Source organism: Myzus persicae, unplaced genomic scaffold (assembly GCF_001856785.1).
Source record: "Myzus persicae strain clone G006 unplaced genomic scaffold, MPER_G0061.0, whole genome shotgun sequence".
NCBI lineage: Eukaryota > Metazoa > Arthropoda > Insecta > Hemiptera > Aphididae > Myzus > Myzus persicae.
In genome coordinates this window covers 34169-51454 of record NW_019104480.1, presented here as the reverse complement: position 1 = coordinate 51454, position 17286 = coordinate 34169, and the positions used below count along the sequence as shown (strand labels likewise).

Here is a 17286-nt window from a genome sequence, read left to right as displayed (position 1 = left end):
ATTTTATTGTAATGTAAAAACGAATTAAAATAATTAAAATTAAAAATTAATATTATAATCCACATATTAATTTTATAAACGTTCCGGTTCGTAAAAATTTCCATTTCGAGCACTGGGTACATATAGATTTAATCAAGATTGCCTTGAAAATCTTTTTGGAACATTTTGCAACCAAAATGGCAATAATGTAAATCCTACACCTATACAGTTTCTATGGTCTTTTAAAAAATATTTTTTGTCAACTACTTCAAACATTCTGAAGGAGCAAATTGCTTGGAAGACATGGGTGAAATTTTAACAACTATTGGGTATGTTTCTCCTCCGTTGAGCAATTCATGTGTGCTATTTTTCTAGAGAAAACACCATTTAATTTTAGTGGCTTAAAAATAAGTACCACAGATTACCGTGAATTAAACTTTCCTGCCATAAATGCCCTTACTTATGTAGGCTACTTAATAAAGAAATGTATTGAAAAACATAGCTGTGATGTATGCTTAAATTATGCTAAGTGCCAACAACAATTAGACCAATCATTTGTATTTACTTATTTTAAATCATACGAAACTGCTAATCGTTCTACCTATGGAAATTTAAATGTGTCACCAGATTATATTTTTAATTATATTAATCAATTTGATGAAATTTTTATAATTAACTTTCCAATATTTGAAGTAGAAGAAAATGTTGGCAGGAATTTGAATTTAATCGATTATGTTCCATTTGAACATCCATGCAGTAGCTTTGACCTAGAATTTCTCAAAAATATATATATTCGCCTAAGGATATATTATTTAATAAATAAAATAAATAAAGATATGCTATTAACCGGAAGGAAACGTAGAAAGTTAGACATTCTTTCTCATCTTTAAAATGTAATATAATTGTTATTATTTATTATTAATATTGTTTTTTTATTTCCATGTAATATATTTCTCATTGTAAGTTTTATTAATATATTATGTTTTTATGAATTATTTGTTATGACTTATTATATATTCCTATCACATAATACAACTTACTGTTCCTACTGATTAACAATTCTCCAAGTATTAAATATAAAAAAAAAGAAGGAATACTATTACAGGAATTATGCAAATATTAGTGTTGTACCACAGAATATGTTGTAATTATATAATAATGTGTATATCTTTTTTTCTTTCTTGTATAGTACTCAAACTTATATAGGTACCCCCCAAAACAAGGGTATAATTAAAGGGGAGTTGCTAACATGTGTCTATTGTTTTACTAAATAAAAAAATATTATTATTATTATTATGTTCATTTATAAGTTAAAACTATAATACTGTAAAAAATGTATTTGAAATAATTAGTTTTTCAATAAATGAATAAATACATTTTTTATTGTATAAATGGTTACCACTTTTTTCCGTGAATAACTGGTCAGACTGTTCTGTGAACTGGCCACCCTGTTGCCCCCCAGTGTCATGGCCACTGACCCAACGAGTTGTCCTATGCTGCCTGTGTAAAATGTTATCAGTGTCTATTCTGATTTTTATATTCTGTGTCTATGGTTAGGTCTCAAATAGTGATGGGCATAATCGATTGATTAGTAATCGAGACATTTTCATAATCGAGAGAATCTCTCGAAATTAAAATCGTTTTTTCGAATGATAAGAATAATCAACTATTATTACTTGTCGAGATAATCGAAAAATCACTCTAAATATGAATAAACTTATAGTAAATAATTATTAGTTAAATGTTTTTTTATTTGCTGGTATAATGTTAATTACAAATTAGACTGTAATTTAGGAATAATAATAACTTTATTATTAATAAGTAATAACCATGATATAACCACGATAATGCATTATTAATAGGTGCTTTAAATAAAAGACAAGTTTTTATTTTTTTATTTAATAATTATTATCTAAATTTTAAATAAATCTGTTGGTTTAAAATACTGTAAATTCTTAATTATGAAAAAACTCTATTATACTTTTTTTATATATTTGAAATAAAACGTTATAAATATATTACAAATGTGTATAGCTACCAAATCCAGCAAATGTTTACAACGCATTTTAAGTTTCAAATAAAATTTATTAAATATCCTCCAAATTAAAAATAACAGTAAATTAATAAAATAACTTTGTAACAGCTCGTAATAATAAGTATATTAATAATTAATACTTATTGAACAAAACTAGACAAAATGTAAAAATGAACAAAAAAATTTAAAACAAATTCAAATTACTATTTAAAAATGTAATAAAATCTAAATTTTTTGGTGATAGCCGATTTCTACGATCATTAATGATCAGTCCTGTTTTTGAAAATACACGTTCAGACGGAAAAGATGTTGCTGGAATACACAAATACTTCAGCTGCATATTATACAAATCTGGAAATGCGTTTTATACTGTTTCCAAAGTTCCAATGGGTTTTTTGTAAGGTCTAAAAGTGTCATTTCTAAATATTGACGTATTATCAAAGTAGAAGTTATATTTGGACTTGATGTAGTTTTAACTTGAGCGACTATTATCAAAATGCTCCCATAGTGATTCAGTTGTATTAATTTCGTTTTCCATTTCAATATTTGTGCTGATTATCATTGTCAATTCTTCGCTTACCCATTTTTACGCATTACTAGCATTTTAAAGTAAACCAAACGCAGTTTTTTGAACCGTGGGTCAAAGAATGTTGCTTTTGCAACAATTTTATTCTTTTCTAAATTGTCTACTGACTATATCCATCAACATATTTCTGAATACATCCCCAACATCAGTTTCTGTTTCCAAGTTTCTAAAAAATATATTGAAGACCTCTAATATGTGGTATAACCACACTTAATGTTGCGTACTTTTCACCTGATAATTCCGCTGTCATTATTTGAAATGGCTTTAAAATATGAGTACAATCTAATATTATCACCCAGTCGGACGCCTTTAAAAATTTGGTGCTTGAGGTAGAGTTGACATAGTAGCAGATAAAGGGGCTTTAATGTTTACAAGTCTTTCCATCATTATAAAACTAGAATTCCACCTTGCAGGCACATCTTGCTTAACTTTTAATGGAGGTAAGTTCATTTGCAATTGAAAGTCTGAGTTTTTCAGTAGTGTTGCTGCTGTGCTTGAAATGCCCTACTACCGTCCTACATATTTTTTAAATTTGATTTATATCAGAGTTTCCATTTATTGCCTCATTTATACTCAAATTTAGTATGTGTGCCACACATGGGTGATGGTGTTTAAGAAGGTGTTCGTTTATTGCGTTTTTAATATTTGACCCATTGTCTGATACCACAGTTATTATTTTATTTGCTATATTCCACTCATTAAAAATATTTGTAAGTTTAGCGGCTATATTTTGACTAGTGTGCCTGTCAAAAACGTCTTTAGTTGCAATTACTGGTGAATATAATTAATGGTCAAAAATAAAATGGCAACCTTGTTATATATGATTTATTGGAATCGGATGTCCACATAGGTATCTGTCGTTATTGATAAATCATTTACATTTAGAAGAATAGATTTTATTTTAAGGAGTATAATATTATATTCTTGTGATAACAATTTTGAAGTTAATACTTTTCTACTAGGGATCGAATAAAGTGGTTGTAATTTTTTAGTATACTCAATAAATCCAACGTTTTCTACTAACGAGAGTGGTTGATAATCAGTGGCAATTATTTTAATTAAAGATTTATTAATAGCCTTAATTTCAGAATCACTGAGTTCATTTACTTTTGTCGAACCAAAAAGTTTTAGTTGACGAGGCCGTATTGACGAAATTAAATGTTCAGATGATAAATTAGAAGAAATTGTTGAGGGACTAAATGTATTTTCGGTAGTCTGAATTTATTGGTTATCTGGCTCATCTTCAATATGAGTGATCGGATTGAGTTTGGTTGGGTGTATTCGTTTTAAATGTTCTATTATAAATTTAAAAAAATACAAAAATTGAGAAATTAGTATTTATTATAGCTTAATATTATAAAATACATATAATAAATAATAGCCTTATTTTCAAGAAAACACACGGGACGTGGAAAGGCATTTTCTATAAAACATGTGAAATGCGGTTATTTAAAATTTAAATTAATAAACTAAGCTGTTTCAAATAACACCAAAGAAAAAGGGTAAACAGATAGATAATTCTGTGTACCTACCTTTTAAGTTTGTCGTGTTTCCGTAATATTTATAATCCTTTTTATATATATTTTGTCACGTAACAGTTTTATTATTAGAATGTTTTTTAAAATGATCCCATACAATGGAACTTTATTTATAGCCCGGTCTCATATTTAAATAAATTAAGAAAATACTTCAGAAACTGTCGAAAAAAATACGATTGTCAACTGTTAAGGTTAACTGCTAAAGTTTTAACTGTTTATGGCTTTGGCTTGCAAGATTGTTAAACAATTATACTTGGAAAAAAACAATCAAAAAATGGTCAACATATCTCTCCTAAAATTAAACAGTAAAATGGTGATTTGCGATTACAGAGTTTATTTATAACGCGCCAATGAATAAAATTATTTTTGATAAAAATAATAAATGTGTATATTGTTTCATTTATAAACATACATAGCATTGTTTGTATTTATTTGTACAACCGAGTTAGAAATTTAGAATGTAGAAATTACTAAAAACATAACAATAACAAATTAAAAAATAAAAACATCAGATAAGGCAGTGATAGCCGGCTTGACCATAATAATTACAATTTTACACCTTATTGATGTTTTATAAGTTCACAACCAGCGAGAGAATCAGAACTCAGTAGTTTAGCCTGTTTAGGATTAAAGTAAATAGGAAATAAATACATATAATCATAAATATTAAATATGTACTACATTGAAAATTGTAATGGCATATGTAAACCATTTTTCAGATTTAAAATATACCTACTAAATAATCAATTACCAGATAATAATTTAAAACATTTCAAAATTTGATTACGTTACTCTTATCAGAAATTACTCGATTACTCGATTATGCAGATCACTAGACTCTCAAACGGTCATGCAGGACAGCTCCGATAATCGCGTTGTCGGGAGTCGCAGAAATTATAGTACGGCCAGCGAAACGTGAGCCGCGATACCAGTGCTCCGGGTGGCTGAATTTCATCAGGGCTTCCACAATTGTATGCGATTATGCTTAAATACACCACCAGGAACGTAAAGGTCACGGCTCACTTTTCGCTGGCCGTACTATAATGTACGGGGCCGTGTTGAATGTACCGTGCGTCTGCAATTTGCCTCCGAACCCGCCTTATCAATACACGCATGGGTGTTGCCTACAATAACAAGTGCGTTACCTATCAAAATGCTAGCAGCCAACATTAAGGATAAGGTCCACTAGCGGACTCGTCGTTCCATGTGTCGTCTCTCATCGATTCGTTGTTAGGTAGGGATATTTAAGCGTTAATCATGGATGGTTCAACATTTCGATTGACAGCGCGCTACCGTCGGATCTTCGCTGTTTTCGGCTGGATTTTAATTGATCAAGTGTCCGTTCATGATCCGGCCCGTTACATTCATTGTCAGTCTCGTTAATCGTGTTTATTGAAGGTCTCGTGGAGCAATTTTGGAATGCCAGACGTAGCTCCCAAAACGTTCACTGAAAACGTGTGAACAATTTTTTATCAACGAACAGTGCGTTTACCGACAGGTCGATTTTCCGTCCCGTGTGCGAGTTTCGTCTGTCCGCGGACCCGTTATTAAAATCTTTGTATGATCAAATGATATCGGAATATAATTCGTTGGAACATATGTCGGTTGCTACACCATTCCGCACCACGCTATGGTCAACATTAATAAAATTCGTGTGGTTTTCGACGTTTCCGCGAAAACTGACCGTCATTAAACGACTGTTTGTTTGCCGGGCCTAAGCTGCAGCAAGACATTGTAGACATCCTGACGCGTTTCCACGTACATAAATATGTTTTTACGACCATATTTTTATTTCAGCATATTTTGTGCCGAGTGTCGCCGCATGATAAATTGCTCGAATATGAGTTGAATACGGTCACGTACGGTGTGAACTGTGCGCCGTATGTCGGGTTGCGTTTGTTACAGTCGATTGCTTTCGATTGACCTTAAAAATGGTCATCGATCAAGTCGGTTTTAGATGCAGTGCCGGCCGCGGATCGTGTACAGGCACTTGGGCGGTTCGAAACCGTTGACGACCCAGGGTACCAAAGGGCAAATGTTAGGTCTGGAGTAGCACGCCGACGTTAATTATTTGTGTTGCGCGTTAAGCCTCGAGCAATCACCTGTATTCACAAAACGTGGTATTTTGTCGTTAGTAGCTCGAATATTCGATCCACTTGTGGTGTTCATGCCCGAGGTGTTTTTAGCCAAATCCATTATGCAACGAACTTGGCTTCGTGGTTTGTCGTGGGATGAACCATTCCCAACGGACATTCAGGAGTCAGGACGAGTGGGCCGCCTTCGTCTTTGATGTACCATCATTACTATCAATACTCGTCGGAGATGCTGTGTTACTTATATGGCTTGCGGTGCATCGCAACGGGTCTAAGCGACTGTGGTGTACTTGCGGGTGGCAATTTTCTAAATTATAAGCAGCTTCATCTTACCTCTATATGATAAACCTTGTCCACCAACGAATGTAATAATATCAATAAGTATTTTAACTACTAACTGTCCGCATTCAACTTAATTTAAATGAACCTTTTAACATTAATATTGATACAACTACCAATATCGTTTTTTAAATTTGCTTGAAGCAAAGAAGAAGCTGCTGAACAATATGTTTTAGATATTTCATATTTCAAGTGTACCATATATACTTTTTGGATTATCCTCTAACAATATTTTTGGCTACAGAATAACCTACTTGGGTGAAACTTTGTTTTAGATTTTCAACCCTTACCAAAAAGGGTATTTAAAAATATTCAACTATACAATTATTTGTAAATTTCGAATGATATGAGTTATGTTAAAATTTGAACTTTAAAGCTTATAAAAAAAAATTCCTAAAAACCTAACCTAGAAAAGAAGCTAAAAAAATGATAATATAAGCATATGGTGCAAATTTCAAGTATTTGCAGTTATTCGTTTTTTTTTTACAACAAAATAAGAAAATCACTGTATGAGAAATAAAGTGAATTTCTAATGTTGTAAAAATTTCGACTTCAAATGCTCATAAATATTTAATTTGACTTTCCGGTAGAATTTTTTTTTTGTTTGATAAAGTTAGACAAACTTATGGGAATCGTGTATTAAAATTTTAAATCTTAGGTATAAAAAGAAAATTTTTTATGAATTTTTAACTCAAAATAATTTTCAAATTTTCGTGATATTACAAATTTTGTCAAAACTCTAAATTCAAACTATCATAAAAAATTATTGTGGATTTACTCTCAACATTTTTTAAAATTTTTACTAAGAACAACTAACAAAAATTTACTATCGACATTAGTTTAACTGTCCTCGGACGACAACGAAATCTCCACGGATAATAATGTATAGGTTGTCCGGTTCACCGTGAAGAAGCCATTTGGTGTCCACACCGATCCAATTGGCACACATCACTTGCTCGAATTTACCCGAAAATAAACTGACGGAAAAAATTATCCCGGTGATTAATTTTAAGATTGAAATAAAACCAACCCACCGATTCCCGATTTTCAATCTCCATTACTTAAACCGTAATTCCCAATGTCATGCATTTCTCTCCGTGAGTGATCCAATCTCATTTATCCGAAGAAAGTGCTTTTCTCGAACATTTTTCGGGAATGCCAGTCTTGAACGTTGATTGCCAATCTGGGGAGAGAATTGAACGTGGCAGGGAATGCCACTTGGTGGAGAGAAGGCTGGCATATTATCTTCCCAAAACTCAATGCCGATCTGCGTCGGGGAATTTTAAGATTGACACTCCGTAAAACGGCAAGTCGGTGCGTAGCGGTAAATGTGAATACGGAATCCTCTGTTACGTCAATGAATATTTTCTCATGACCCACTGTCGACGACAATTTTGAGGAATTCACAGATTGAAGGGAGATATTTATTTTTCCTCGATGCCGTTGATGGGGTTGACTTTTTCCGGACTCGCACGGTCGGAAAACATAATTTTAAAAAATAACAATTTGACACCGGGAAAATACATATATCGACTGTCAGTGCGTAATGGTACGGTCCCTTACGGGGTGACGACCCTAGATCCAGGCAATTCCTAGATTCTCGAAATTCCACGGGATTCAAGGATTATTCCTAGATTCTGATGATTCCTGATTCCTTGGACTTTATTGTTTACCGGCGTCAGATGCTGCGTAGTGGTACGGCGATTTGGTTTCGAAAAAAAGGCGTACTGTCCAACGGTTTTCTCCTTTTTTTCTAATCTTCGTTGCAATGATGTGGCAAATAATTTTTTACTTATAGCCGCAATGCCCTGGTACTAGCTGAATTTCCACACTACCCGAGGGGTATCAGCTAAAGCGCGTTTTTTTTTAAAGTGGTTTTCCCGAGAGGCCTAATCCACTGACGTTCTCGCGTCGGTATTTTTTTTTAAAGTGGTGTCCCCGAAGGCCTATTCCATTGACGTTCCCACGTCATCTACTTGAACTGGCTGATTACTTTCTGGCACATTTTCTCCTGGTCGTTTGCAAGAAAGTAATGCAGATTATGCCGCTTCACCACATCAATATCGTCATATTTTGTGATATTATCGCGGTTGTAGTTTGGACGGTGGTGTAGCGCAAGAATGTCAGCTCTTTTTTCAAATACCTCGTCATTAAAACGCGCCTTGATACGCTGGATGAGCGCGTCAGTTACGTTGGCTGTTGGATGCGCTGCATACGCATCCGAATCCAACAGCCTCTCGCGTATGCCTTCCTCGTTCCAACTCGCGTATGCCTCCAGAGGAAACAGAATGTCGAACCTGAAACACAAATCGACGTCAATTTTAGGTTTTGGGCATTTAGTCGCAAGTCGCGAATTTACTCACTATTTAAATAGGCTGTCCTCAAAGGAAGCGGTCTCGTCGACAACGTTGATGTGACGCTGCCTCCGCATCGCTTCCCTGGCATCCGGAACCTGGTAACACCTCAGTGTTGTATCCTCTGAGTGCTGGAGAGCCTTTGCCACACCGCTAAAGGTCTCCCGGTCGTGATCCCTGCTTTGGCTCTCCACCATCCTCCGGAATATGTTGGCCGACAATTTGGAATGGTAAATCTGGTTGAGATCATCGTTGATTTTTACCAATCGCTGGCCTTTGTTGTTTATAAAGAACTCCTTGGAGTTGTTTTGGATGCGGCAACGGAGTTTCTGGTACCTGCGAACACACAAAAACATGCGTGGTTAGGTTAGGTTATTAAGGCAATGGGAAGCGGTTCACGATCTCTTACCTGTCCATTTGTAATTCCAGTTCTCCGCCGAGCACGATCAGTGCGGGCTCGTAGTCGCCAGTTATGTGTGTTGAGACGGTAACCACCTTCTTGCCGTCTTCCTTCCTTCTCGAGGCCCACTCAGTGCACAGCATGTTGGAGACCACGCCACTGCGGTGCTTGGAGAACCAAAGCACCTGAACAGCGAGGCCACAAGTCGCCACTCTCCACCATTTGCTGACCTGGAACAAAAAATACAAGGGTTAGCGTACAGTAGGTGAGCGGTTGACTGCGAGGCTTTACTCACCATCCTTTGCATTGCTGAACCCGCTTCAGAGGACACGCTGATGATCGGTTCTGTACCAAACTGTTCTTCCAGCGCACTAAAGTTCTCCGGCACTTAAATTTTAACCAGCTGCATGACCGAGTGCACCTCTGAGTACTCTGGGAGAGTAACGGCTTCTTGCGTCTTTCGTAAGAACAACTCCTGTGGTTGTTTCTTCAGTTTATGTTTGTACAGCAGGTTCAGCTTCCTTTTCAACAGTTTCATTTCATTTATTGTCTTTGGACAAGGCAATAGTTTGAATGTTTTTGGAAACGATTTATTTTCCATCGCGTAGCTATTTATCGCCATGTCCAACAGGGTGTTTATATTTTTTAAATAATTCATAGATGTCGCTATTGTCTGGCCGAGCTCCTCTCTCCTGCTGGAGGAAAACGAAAAATGAAAAAAACAATAGACACACGACGTGATTCCGACGCCCCACACTCATTTTTCCAAGTACTGCACGAAGGGGTCGACCGGGCAAGTTAACAAGTCTGCCAGTGGCTAGGGGGCGTCTTCCGGTCGCGGAGCCAGACCGACACGTGGTACAGCATCCTGGCCACGTTGGCCATATAATTTTTGACAGCTGCAGAATCGTGGTCGTGGCTCAGAGCGAGACTTCTCCGGTGTAGTTTGAGCAGCGGGTGGTTACCGGGCAACTGCTGCTGCAGCCCCTCCAACGTCAGCCTTTTTCGAATGTGTATCACACCTCTGCGAACAAAAGGAATGAATAATAAAATCGAATTAAGGTCGAACGATCGCCGGGCGAACGCGCCTGTCGGTCCGAAAGATGATACTCACGGAGAGAACGGGCTGCTGGGGCGAAACGTCAGGCGACTGGTTTTCGCTGATGTCCTTCGGTTCGGCCGCTAACTGCAAATACTTGCTGAACGGGTTGTCGAAAAATGGGGCCTCTGGCAAGTCTCACTGTTCTCCGTATACCTTAATCCGTCCCACCAGGCATAACCTAAAATTTCAAAACACAGTGTTAGGTTAGGTAAGGCACGAGATGACGATAAGCGGTTAGGTTAGGTTAACTCTCCCGGGACTTCCATCATGTATGCTCGCCGCCGGTTGGAATTCCCGAGTTTAACGAACACCTGTTGTAGGCTCTTCTCAGATTCAAATGATTCCTGATTTCTGATTTCTTGGACTTGTATTTTAACTTGAACTTCAACCGCTCCATATTTTAAACGAACATTTTGTTTAAGTGTCTGCTGCAATGCCCAGGTTGTAGCTGAATTTCCACACTGTCCAAGGGGTATCAGCTACAGCGCGTTTTTTCTCATGTGGTTTCCCCAAGAGGCCTAATCCACTGTCCGTCTACCGACTAATTAAATTTTTTAATTACGTCTGTAACGAACCAATCCCTAAGCAATAGCAGGGGAGTTGATTTCGTTTTGTTTACAATGATATATTTTCCAGGTTCAAAGATAAATAAAGGCAAGAACAATTTTTTAATAATAGCGTTGACAGATATAATATAAGTTAACCCAAAAGACGTAACAGACAATTAATAAAAAATAAATTATAATTCACGGGGAATATAATAATAATGATAAGTATTGAGCCACGCTCGGCGCTATAGAATAATCATAACAATTAACATATTTTAATTAATGACTAGTATGATAATCAATAATTCAATTACGCAATAATAATAAATAATAAATTTTGCGCTACAGGTTCATAACGAATAATAATAATAATGGTTTACAATGGACAAGTAGCCTAAAAACAACACATGGATAACCTACTCACATGACCTGGCTTATGACTGCGATGAGCTGCACTGGTAAATGATAGGAATTGAAGGTGGCCGCGGGCTGGCTTGGCAGTAACAGTTGACGACGTCGACACTCAGTTGCTTGAGAACCTTGACTATGCAGTCCGTATAGTAAGTCTTACTATGAGACTATTTTGCACATAAGTCGGTTGAATAGCTGCACATGATGGAGTTGGACTTAGCGTAAATCACAGTGAACACAATTCCGACGGAACAACGTGTATTGTGTGTATGTAGCAATTATTTATGTAGCTAGCATAATACACGCACACCAACGATCGACGACACTGTCATCGGCGTAACAACAGAGAGCATTATCGGTGAACAGGTCGGCTGTAATATAAACAGTATAGGTCTAAAATGACCTGTGGACCGTTGATAGGCACATCTTGCGTATTTGCATCCAACCACGTCCTTAACCATCTTTTCTTTGTTCCCGTAAAGGAAATAGTGTATTTTACACTCTTTGGCCACTATTTCAATCGCATATTTTGATATATTTTTTTTTTCAAACTTGAACGGCCAGGTCATAGAGTATGGTGACTCTGTCATCTATGGACTTCATGGTCGTATCGAGCATTCACTCGTCTCATGAACGACTCGGTTATTTCGGCCCCATCATGAGCGGCGTATTCTTCTGACTTCCTCAACTTCTCGTCAATGTTATCCTGTGTCATATTTACGTATGCCTGACCATACAAAAAATCACAATCGATTCCACAACTTATTAAACCTATATATAAAATTGGAAAACAGTAAAATTTTAGTAAATTAGAACATTAAGTAGGTAATAGGTATACTATAAACTCAAATCCCAAATACAATTTACCATTCAAAATAGAATCTGCAAAGTTTTTTCCAGATAAGCTATGCACTTGAATGAACTTAAGAAAGCATTCATTAGCATTGTTTTCTTTATCGATATACCTAACACACAGAGCAAGCTGTTCAGTCAAATATATATTAGTGGTTTCATCAGCTAAAACCGAGAAGCACTGAAAGTCATTCACTTTTTTTCGATGGTTTGTATTTGTAATATTATATTTCCGCAAGATGAAATAATTTCGTTTTGGAGTATGCTGATTAAATGTTCATGACTGTTACTTCTATATAACAAAATTGACCTGAAGTTTCCCTGATTAGATGCGCCATGAGCCGTAAAGCTGGAAGACGCTTATTCTGTCAGAGATCATTCATATATTTTTTATAACGTGTCAACCTCTGTAACGTACACTGGCCAACCTAGGTCAGCCGGAGTTCGGGCATGAGGCTAGTCAGTAAAGAAGCTGAACCCTTAAGCAGCCAACGTCTACTGGGAGCTGATTGGTCCACCTTACCCTCTATCGGCAGACCTAACCTAACCTGCGGATGAACACGCTGAGTGGCTCAACGAATTCCTCTCCTCATTGTGCGATACGGCAAAGATCAAGACAAAGAGGTCTGTCCATTGGTGGAGCGACAATATTTTTTAACTGCGTTAAGTTGCCATAGTAGTCCGGAGGAGCTATCAGCGCGCTGGCTGCAGGTCGGGGCAATTTTTCCAAGTTGTTTGAGAGGATGAAGCTTATAACAAGGCAAGTACAGAGCTGAGACGGGCCATCCGTAAAGCTTAATAAAACAGTTGTAGGGAGTTGTGCCGGTCAGTCGACCACGACCCGAGCGGCGCGCGGCGTACCCTACAGGTTGGTCATCAAGAGGCTGGGCCGTCGCTCTCCAGCTCTGGACCACGCTACAACTGCTACCGGGGCTCGAGGACTCTTTCCGCTTTCGCCTCTGACAGATTGGGATCATATTTCTGTGATCGGTGGTGGAATGTCGGTTCTCATTAACCTGCCAGATGTTTCCTCACAAGCGCTCCCGTTCACAAAAAAAAAGGTTGCAAGGGACGTCGCTAAACTTCCATCGGGCAAGACGCTGGGGGCCCGACATCGTACCCAACGAGCTCATAAGGCTGGCCTTCAACAAATTCCGGCTACTTTCGTAGAGTGCTATAATGCTTGTCACGTCGAGGGTAACTAAAATAAAATGATGCTTTAAATATCGTTTCAATATTTTAAATTAATATGGACGAGATTTATACTAGAAAGTATGTAATATAGAAAAAAGTTGTGAATGACTTGCATTATTATTATGTAAATAAATAAGTTGCAAACACTTTTGAGCAAGTAAGTACTTTTTACTTTAAATTTACAATTTATAAAATAATTAAAAATAATTTAATCAGACTGATATTTTTATAATAATAATAATATATTGCATTTTTAATTTTCGATGTCACTGGTGCTTCCATAGCACAAGGAAAAGCTAGCCAGAACTGTTTCCTAGTTTCTGGCATTAAAGGAATTAATGTTTTTATTATACTTTCCTTTTTACTTGGATGAATACCGAGAACTTTAGCTTTTTGGTCTGGTTTTGGAATTCAATTTTGAATGAAATGGTTTTTAAAAAAAATCAAGTTTTGCAAATGGATAATTATATTCATTGTAGTCAGTTTTTTAAAGCAAATAATTCAACCATCTTTTCGCCTTTATATGAACAATGTCACTAAGCATTGGTCTTATATTTTGCTTGTTAAATTTGTAAACAGAACATTCAGATTTCCAATCATAGAAGTCTTTAATAATAATAATAATAATTTATTTCCGGAAATAAATTCCTATTACAAAAATATTGTAATGACAGTTTGTGTTAAGTGCACATAATATGGGTTACAACTTAAAATTAATGTGAATACAAATAACATAAAACAGAACAAAATAGAGAAAATAACAAAACAAAAAAGAAAGAAAGTATATGTATACAAATATTAAATATGAAATAACGATTTAAACTTAAAGATATTATGTAAAAGCAACATAATATGAATAAATAATTATATTGTGAGTATAGTGGTTATAAAATATGCAGGTAGAAGAATTAGAAGGGGGGGGGGAAATATGACACAGAAAGAAGAGAAATAGAAGAGCATAAGAGATTATTAGATCGAATATTAGACAAATTAAATAAGGTAGTATTAAATAAATCTAAGTCTTTAGTTGAATTACCTGCTGACATAAGTATATCTGCAGGGGTATATAGCATATAGTTTGAAGAGATAAAGGAAAGATAAAAAGTTGAATTATTTCTGGAATTAGATTGGTTTACTTTAAAAAATAGTATTTACTGAAATTAATTGTTTTAGATGAGAAATTGCACTATTAGTCAAGGTATATGATAGAAGAATGTCTATTATTTGGAGCAGTGAAATAAAAAAGGCCCAAACTTCATCATTCTCGGGGATGAGATCTCCTATCATAAGAGGAAAAAAATGAACAAAGGTTATAACTTCTCTAGCTGGCATTTTTAAATGTTTTTTTTCTAAATGAATCATTTTAATGGGAGGTGAAATGTTGCCTATCTCTATGGGGGTAGCGTGTCATGTGTTCGAAAATCATGTGTTCGAATGCTGTATGTTCGAACGTTAAGTGTACGAAAAATTGTCTGTACGAAAGATTATATGTTCGAAAGATTATATGTTCGAAAGGTAGTATGTGCGAAATTGTCGATAAATGAAACTAAACAAAAATAACCCTAATAACATTAATCGAGTTTTCATTATATTGGATTTCACACAATCTTATCTTTATTGATTTTACGTGGGGAAAGCATTATAGATATTATTAAAAGTAATTTTTTGTCATCTATCAGTACAGTTCGATACATCATTACAAAAGTATCGAACACAATTTCCTTTGAACGTTGTTTTTAAATAATATTTTATACAATTTGTGTAAGTGGTTTTTTTTTTTTAAATGGCTAGTATACAGACATTTAAAAGTATACATGACAAGGAAATGTTACTTGTAAATAATTATGAATACATGTTTGATAAGAAAAGACTGCGAATACGAGATCAAAATAATATATATTATTGGAAATGTACAAAACGATGTGGAGCAACGTTTCGGACAATATTTGAGCACGGTGAACATAAACAAGACAATTGTTTTATTAATAATGACCATTCTCACCCACCAGATACAGTTAAACACCATTGCAAAATTCTAAAAAATAAAATTAAAAAATGTGCTCAAAATTCACAAGATTCGCCAAATCAAATATATCAAAACGAAATTGCAAATTCCAACGTTATAATTTCATCTCAAGTAACTAAAAACGCATCCAAGCAAATCGTAAAAAGACAAAGAAAAGGAAAAGAACTAGAACCAGTTTCATTAAATTTTATACCTTCCTTAGAACTTCAAAATACAATTTCAGGACAACCTTTCCTTTTGAAAAATGCAATCGAAGGAAATAATAAATTTATGATTTTTACAACTGTTCAAAATTGTATATACTTGAGGGAATCAAATTTTTGGCTCGCTGATGGAACCTTTAAAGCTTGTCCTGGAATTTTTAAACAGATATTTACAATACATGGATCAATTTCACGAGGTATTAATGACAACATTTGTGTACCATTGGTATACGTACTGATGACCAACCAAACTGAAGATGACTATAAAACAGTGCTAAACGAGTTTAATAATTTTGCGATTAAAAATAATATTTATTTCGAAAGTAATAAGGAACTTGAAATAATAACGGACTTTGAAAAAGCTTCAATCAACGCGATCAATGACGTCTTTCCATTTGTAACCCATTCTGCTTGTTTTTTTCACTTTTGTCAAAATATCTGGCGCCATATTCAAAAAGAAGGGCTATCTACAAAGTATATGGAAGACCTGGAATTTAATTTGATTTGTCGGCATTTACCTGCTCTTTCTTTTCTTCCAGTAAATAAAGTACGTATTAAAAAAAATTACATAACACTTACTTTTTTTAATTTTATTATTTATTTTATTACTATCTAATATTTCAGAGTCATGCAATGTTAATAATAATATTATTCGTGGGAACTTGCAATTTTTTAAATATATTAATATATTTTTTAGGTAATCGAAGGTTGGGAAATTGTGAAATTATTATTTAGTGATAACGAAAGAGAACAATCACTTTTAGAATACTTCGAAAATACTTACATTTATGGTAAACCAGCTATGAGACTACGTGGACGTATTAAACCTCAACGACACCCCCCCTTATTTCCAATTGACATGTGGTCAGTAGCTTCAAGAATTGATGCAAATTTGCCAAGAACAACAAATATTGCTGAATCATGGCACGGTCGACTTAATAGGTATAGGAACAATATATCAATAACCATAACATAATTGTTACAACTAATTAAACTATTAAAAAATGTTTATAGATTAGTATCAAAACAACCAGGAGTTTACAAATTGATGAGACAGTTCCAAAAAATTCAGAATGAAACTGAAAATTCTATAGAGCAAATCATTCAAGGCCGAACAAGTAAAAAAAGAAAAACATGCAACGAAGAACGGGAACAAAGAATTAAAAAATTAGTTCTAAGACTAAAAAATTTAGACATAAGTATTATTGAGTTTCTAAGAGGAATATCGTATAATTTAAGTTTTTAGTTTTTTTTTTATTTAGCATTTACATTTATTAACGACTAATTTATTTTACGAATTTTTGGTACCTATTTTTAAATTTAATTTTTTACGCAGAAAATCGAATTAACGAATATTAAATATTTTGGTAAAATTCGTGTTTAATTTATCGATAATTTCGAACATACGACTTTTCGAACATATAATCTTTCGAACAGACAATTTTTCGTACACTTAACGTTCGAACATACAGCATTCGAACACATGACTTTCGAACACATGACCCCTTACCCTCTATGGGTCCATAATTAAAATTCATTTTGCGATTGTTTAAAGTTTCTAGTTGTTTTTTTAAATTATCTCCTTGTTCAAAGTATTTTTTTAACTGAAACTGTAAAGGTAACAGA

General features: G+C 34.8%; 1 protein-coding gene across 1 annotated transcript; it reads left to right on the top strand.

Moving 5' to 3' along the window:
- Positions 1-14817: 14817 nt before the first annotated feature.
- On the top strand, positions 14818-16965 carry LOC111042457. Its single transcript, XM_022327086.1, has 3 exons — positions 14818-16207; positions 16358-16602; positions 16675-16965. Exons 1-3 carry the CDS (start codon positions 15215-15217, stop codon positions 16904-16906), a joined length of 1470 nt encoding a protein of 489 aa, XP_022182778.1. The 5' UTR covers positions 14818-15214; the 3' UTR covers positions 16907-16965.
- Positions 16966-17286: the final 321 nt, after the last annotated feature.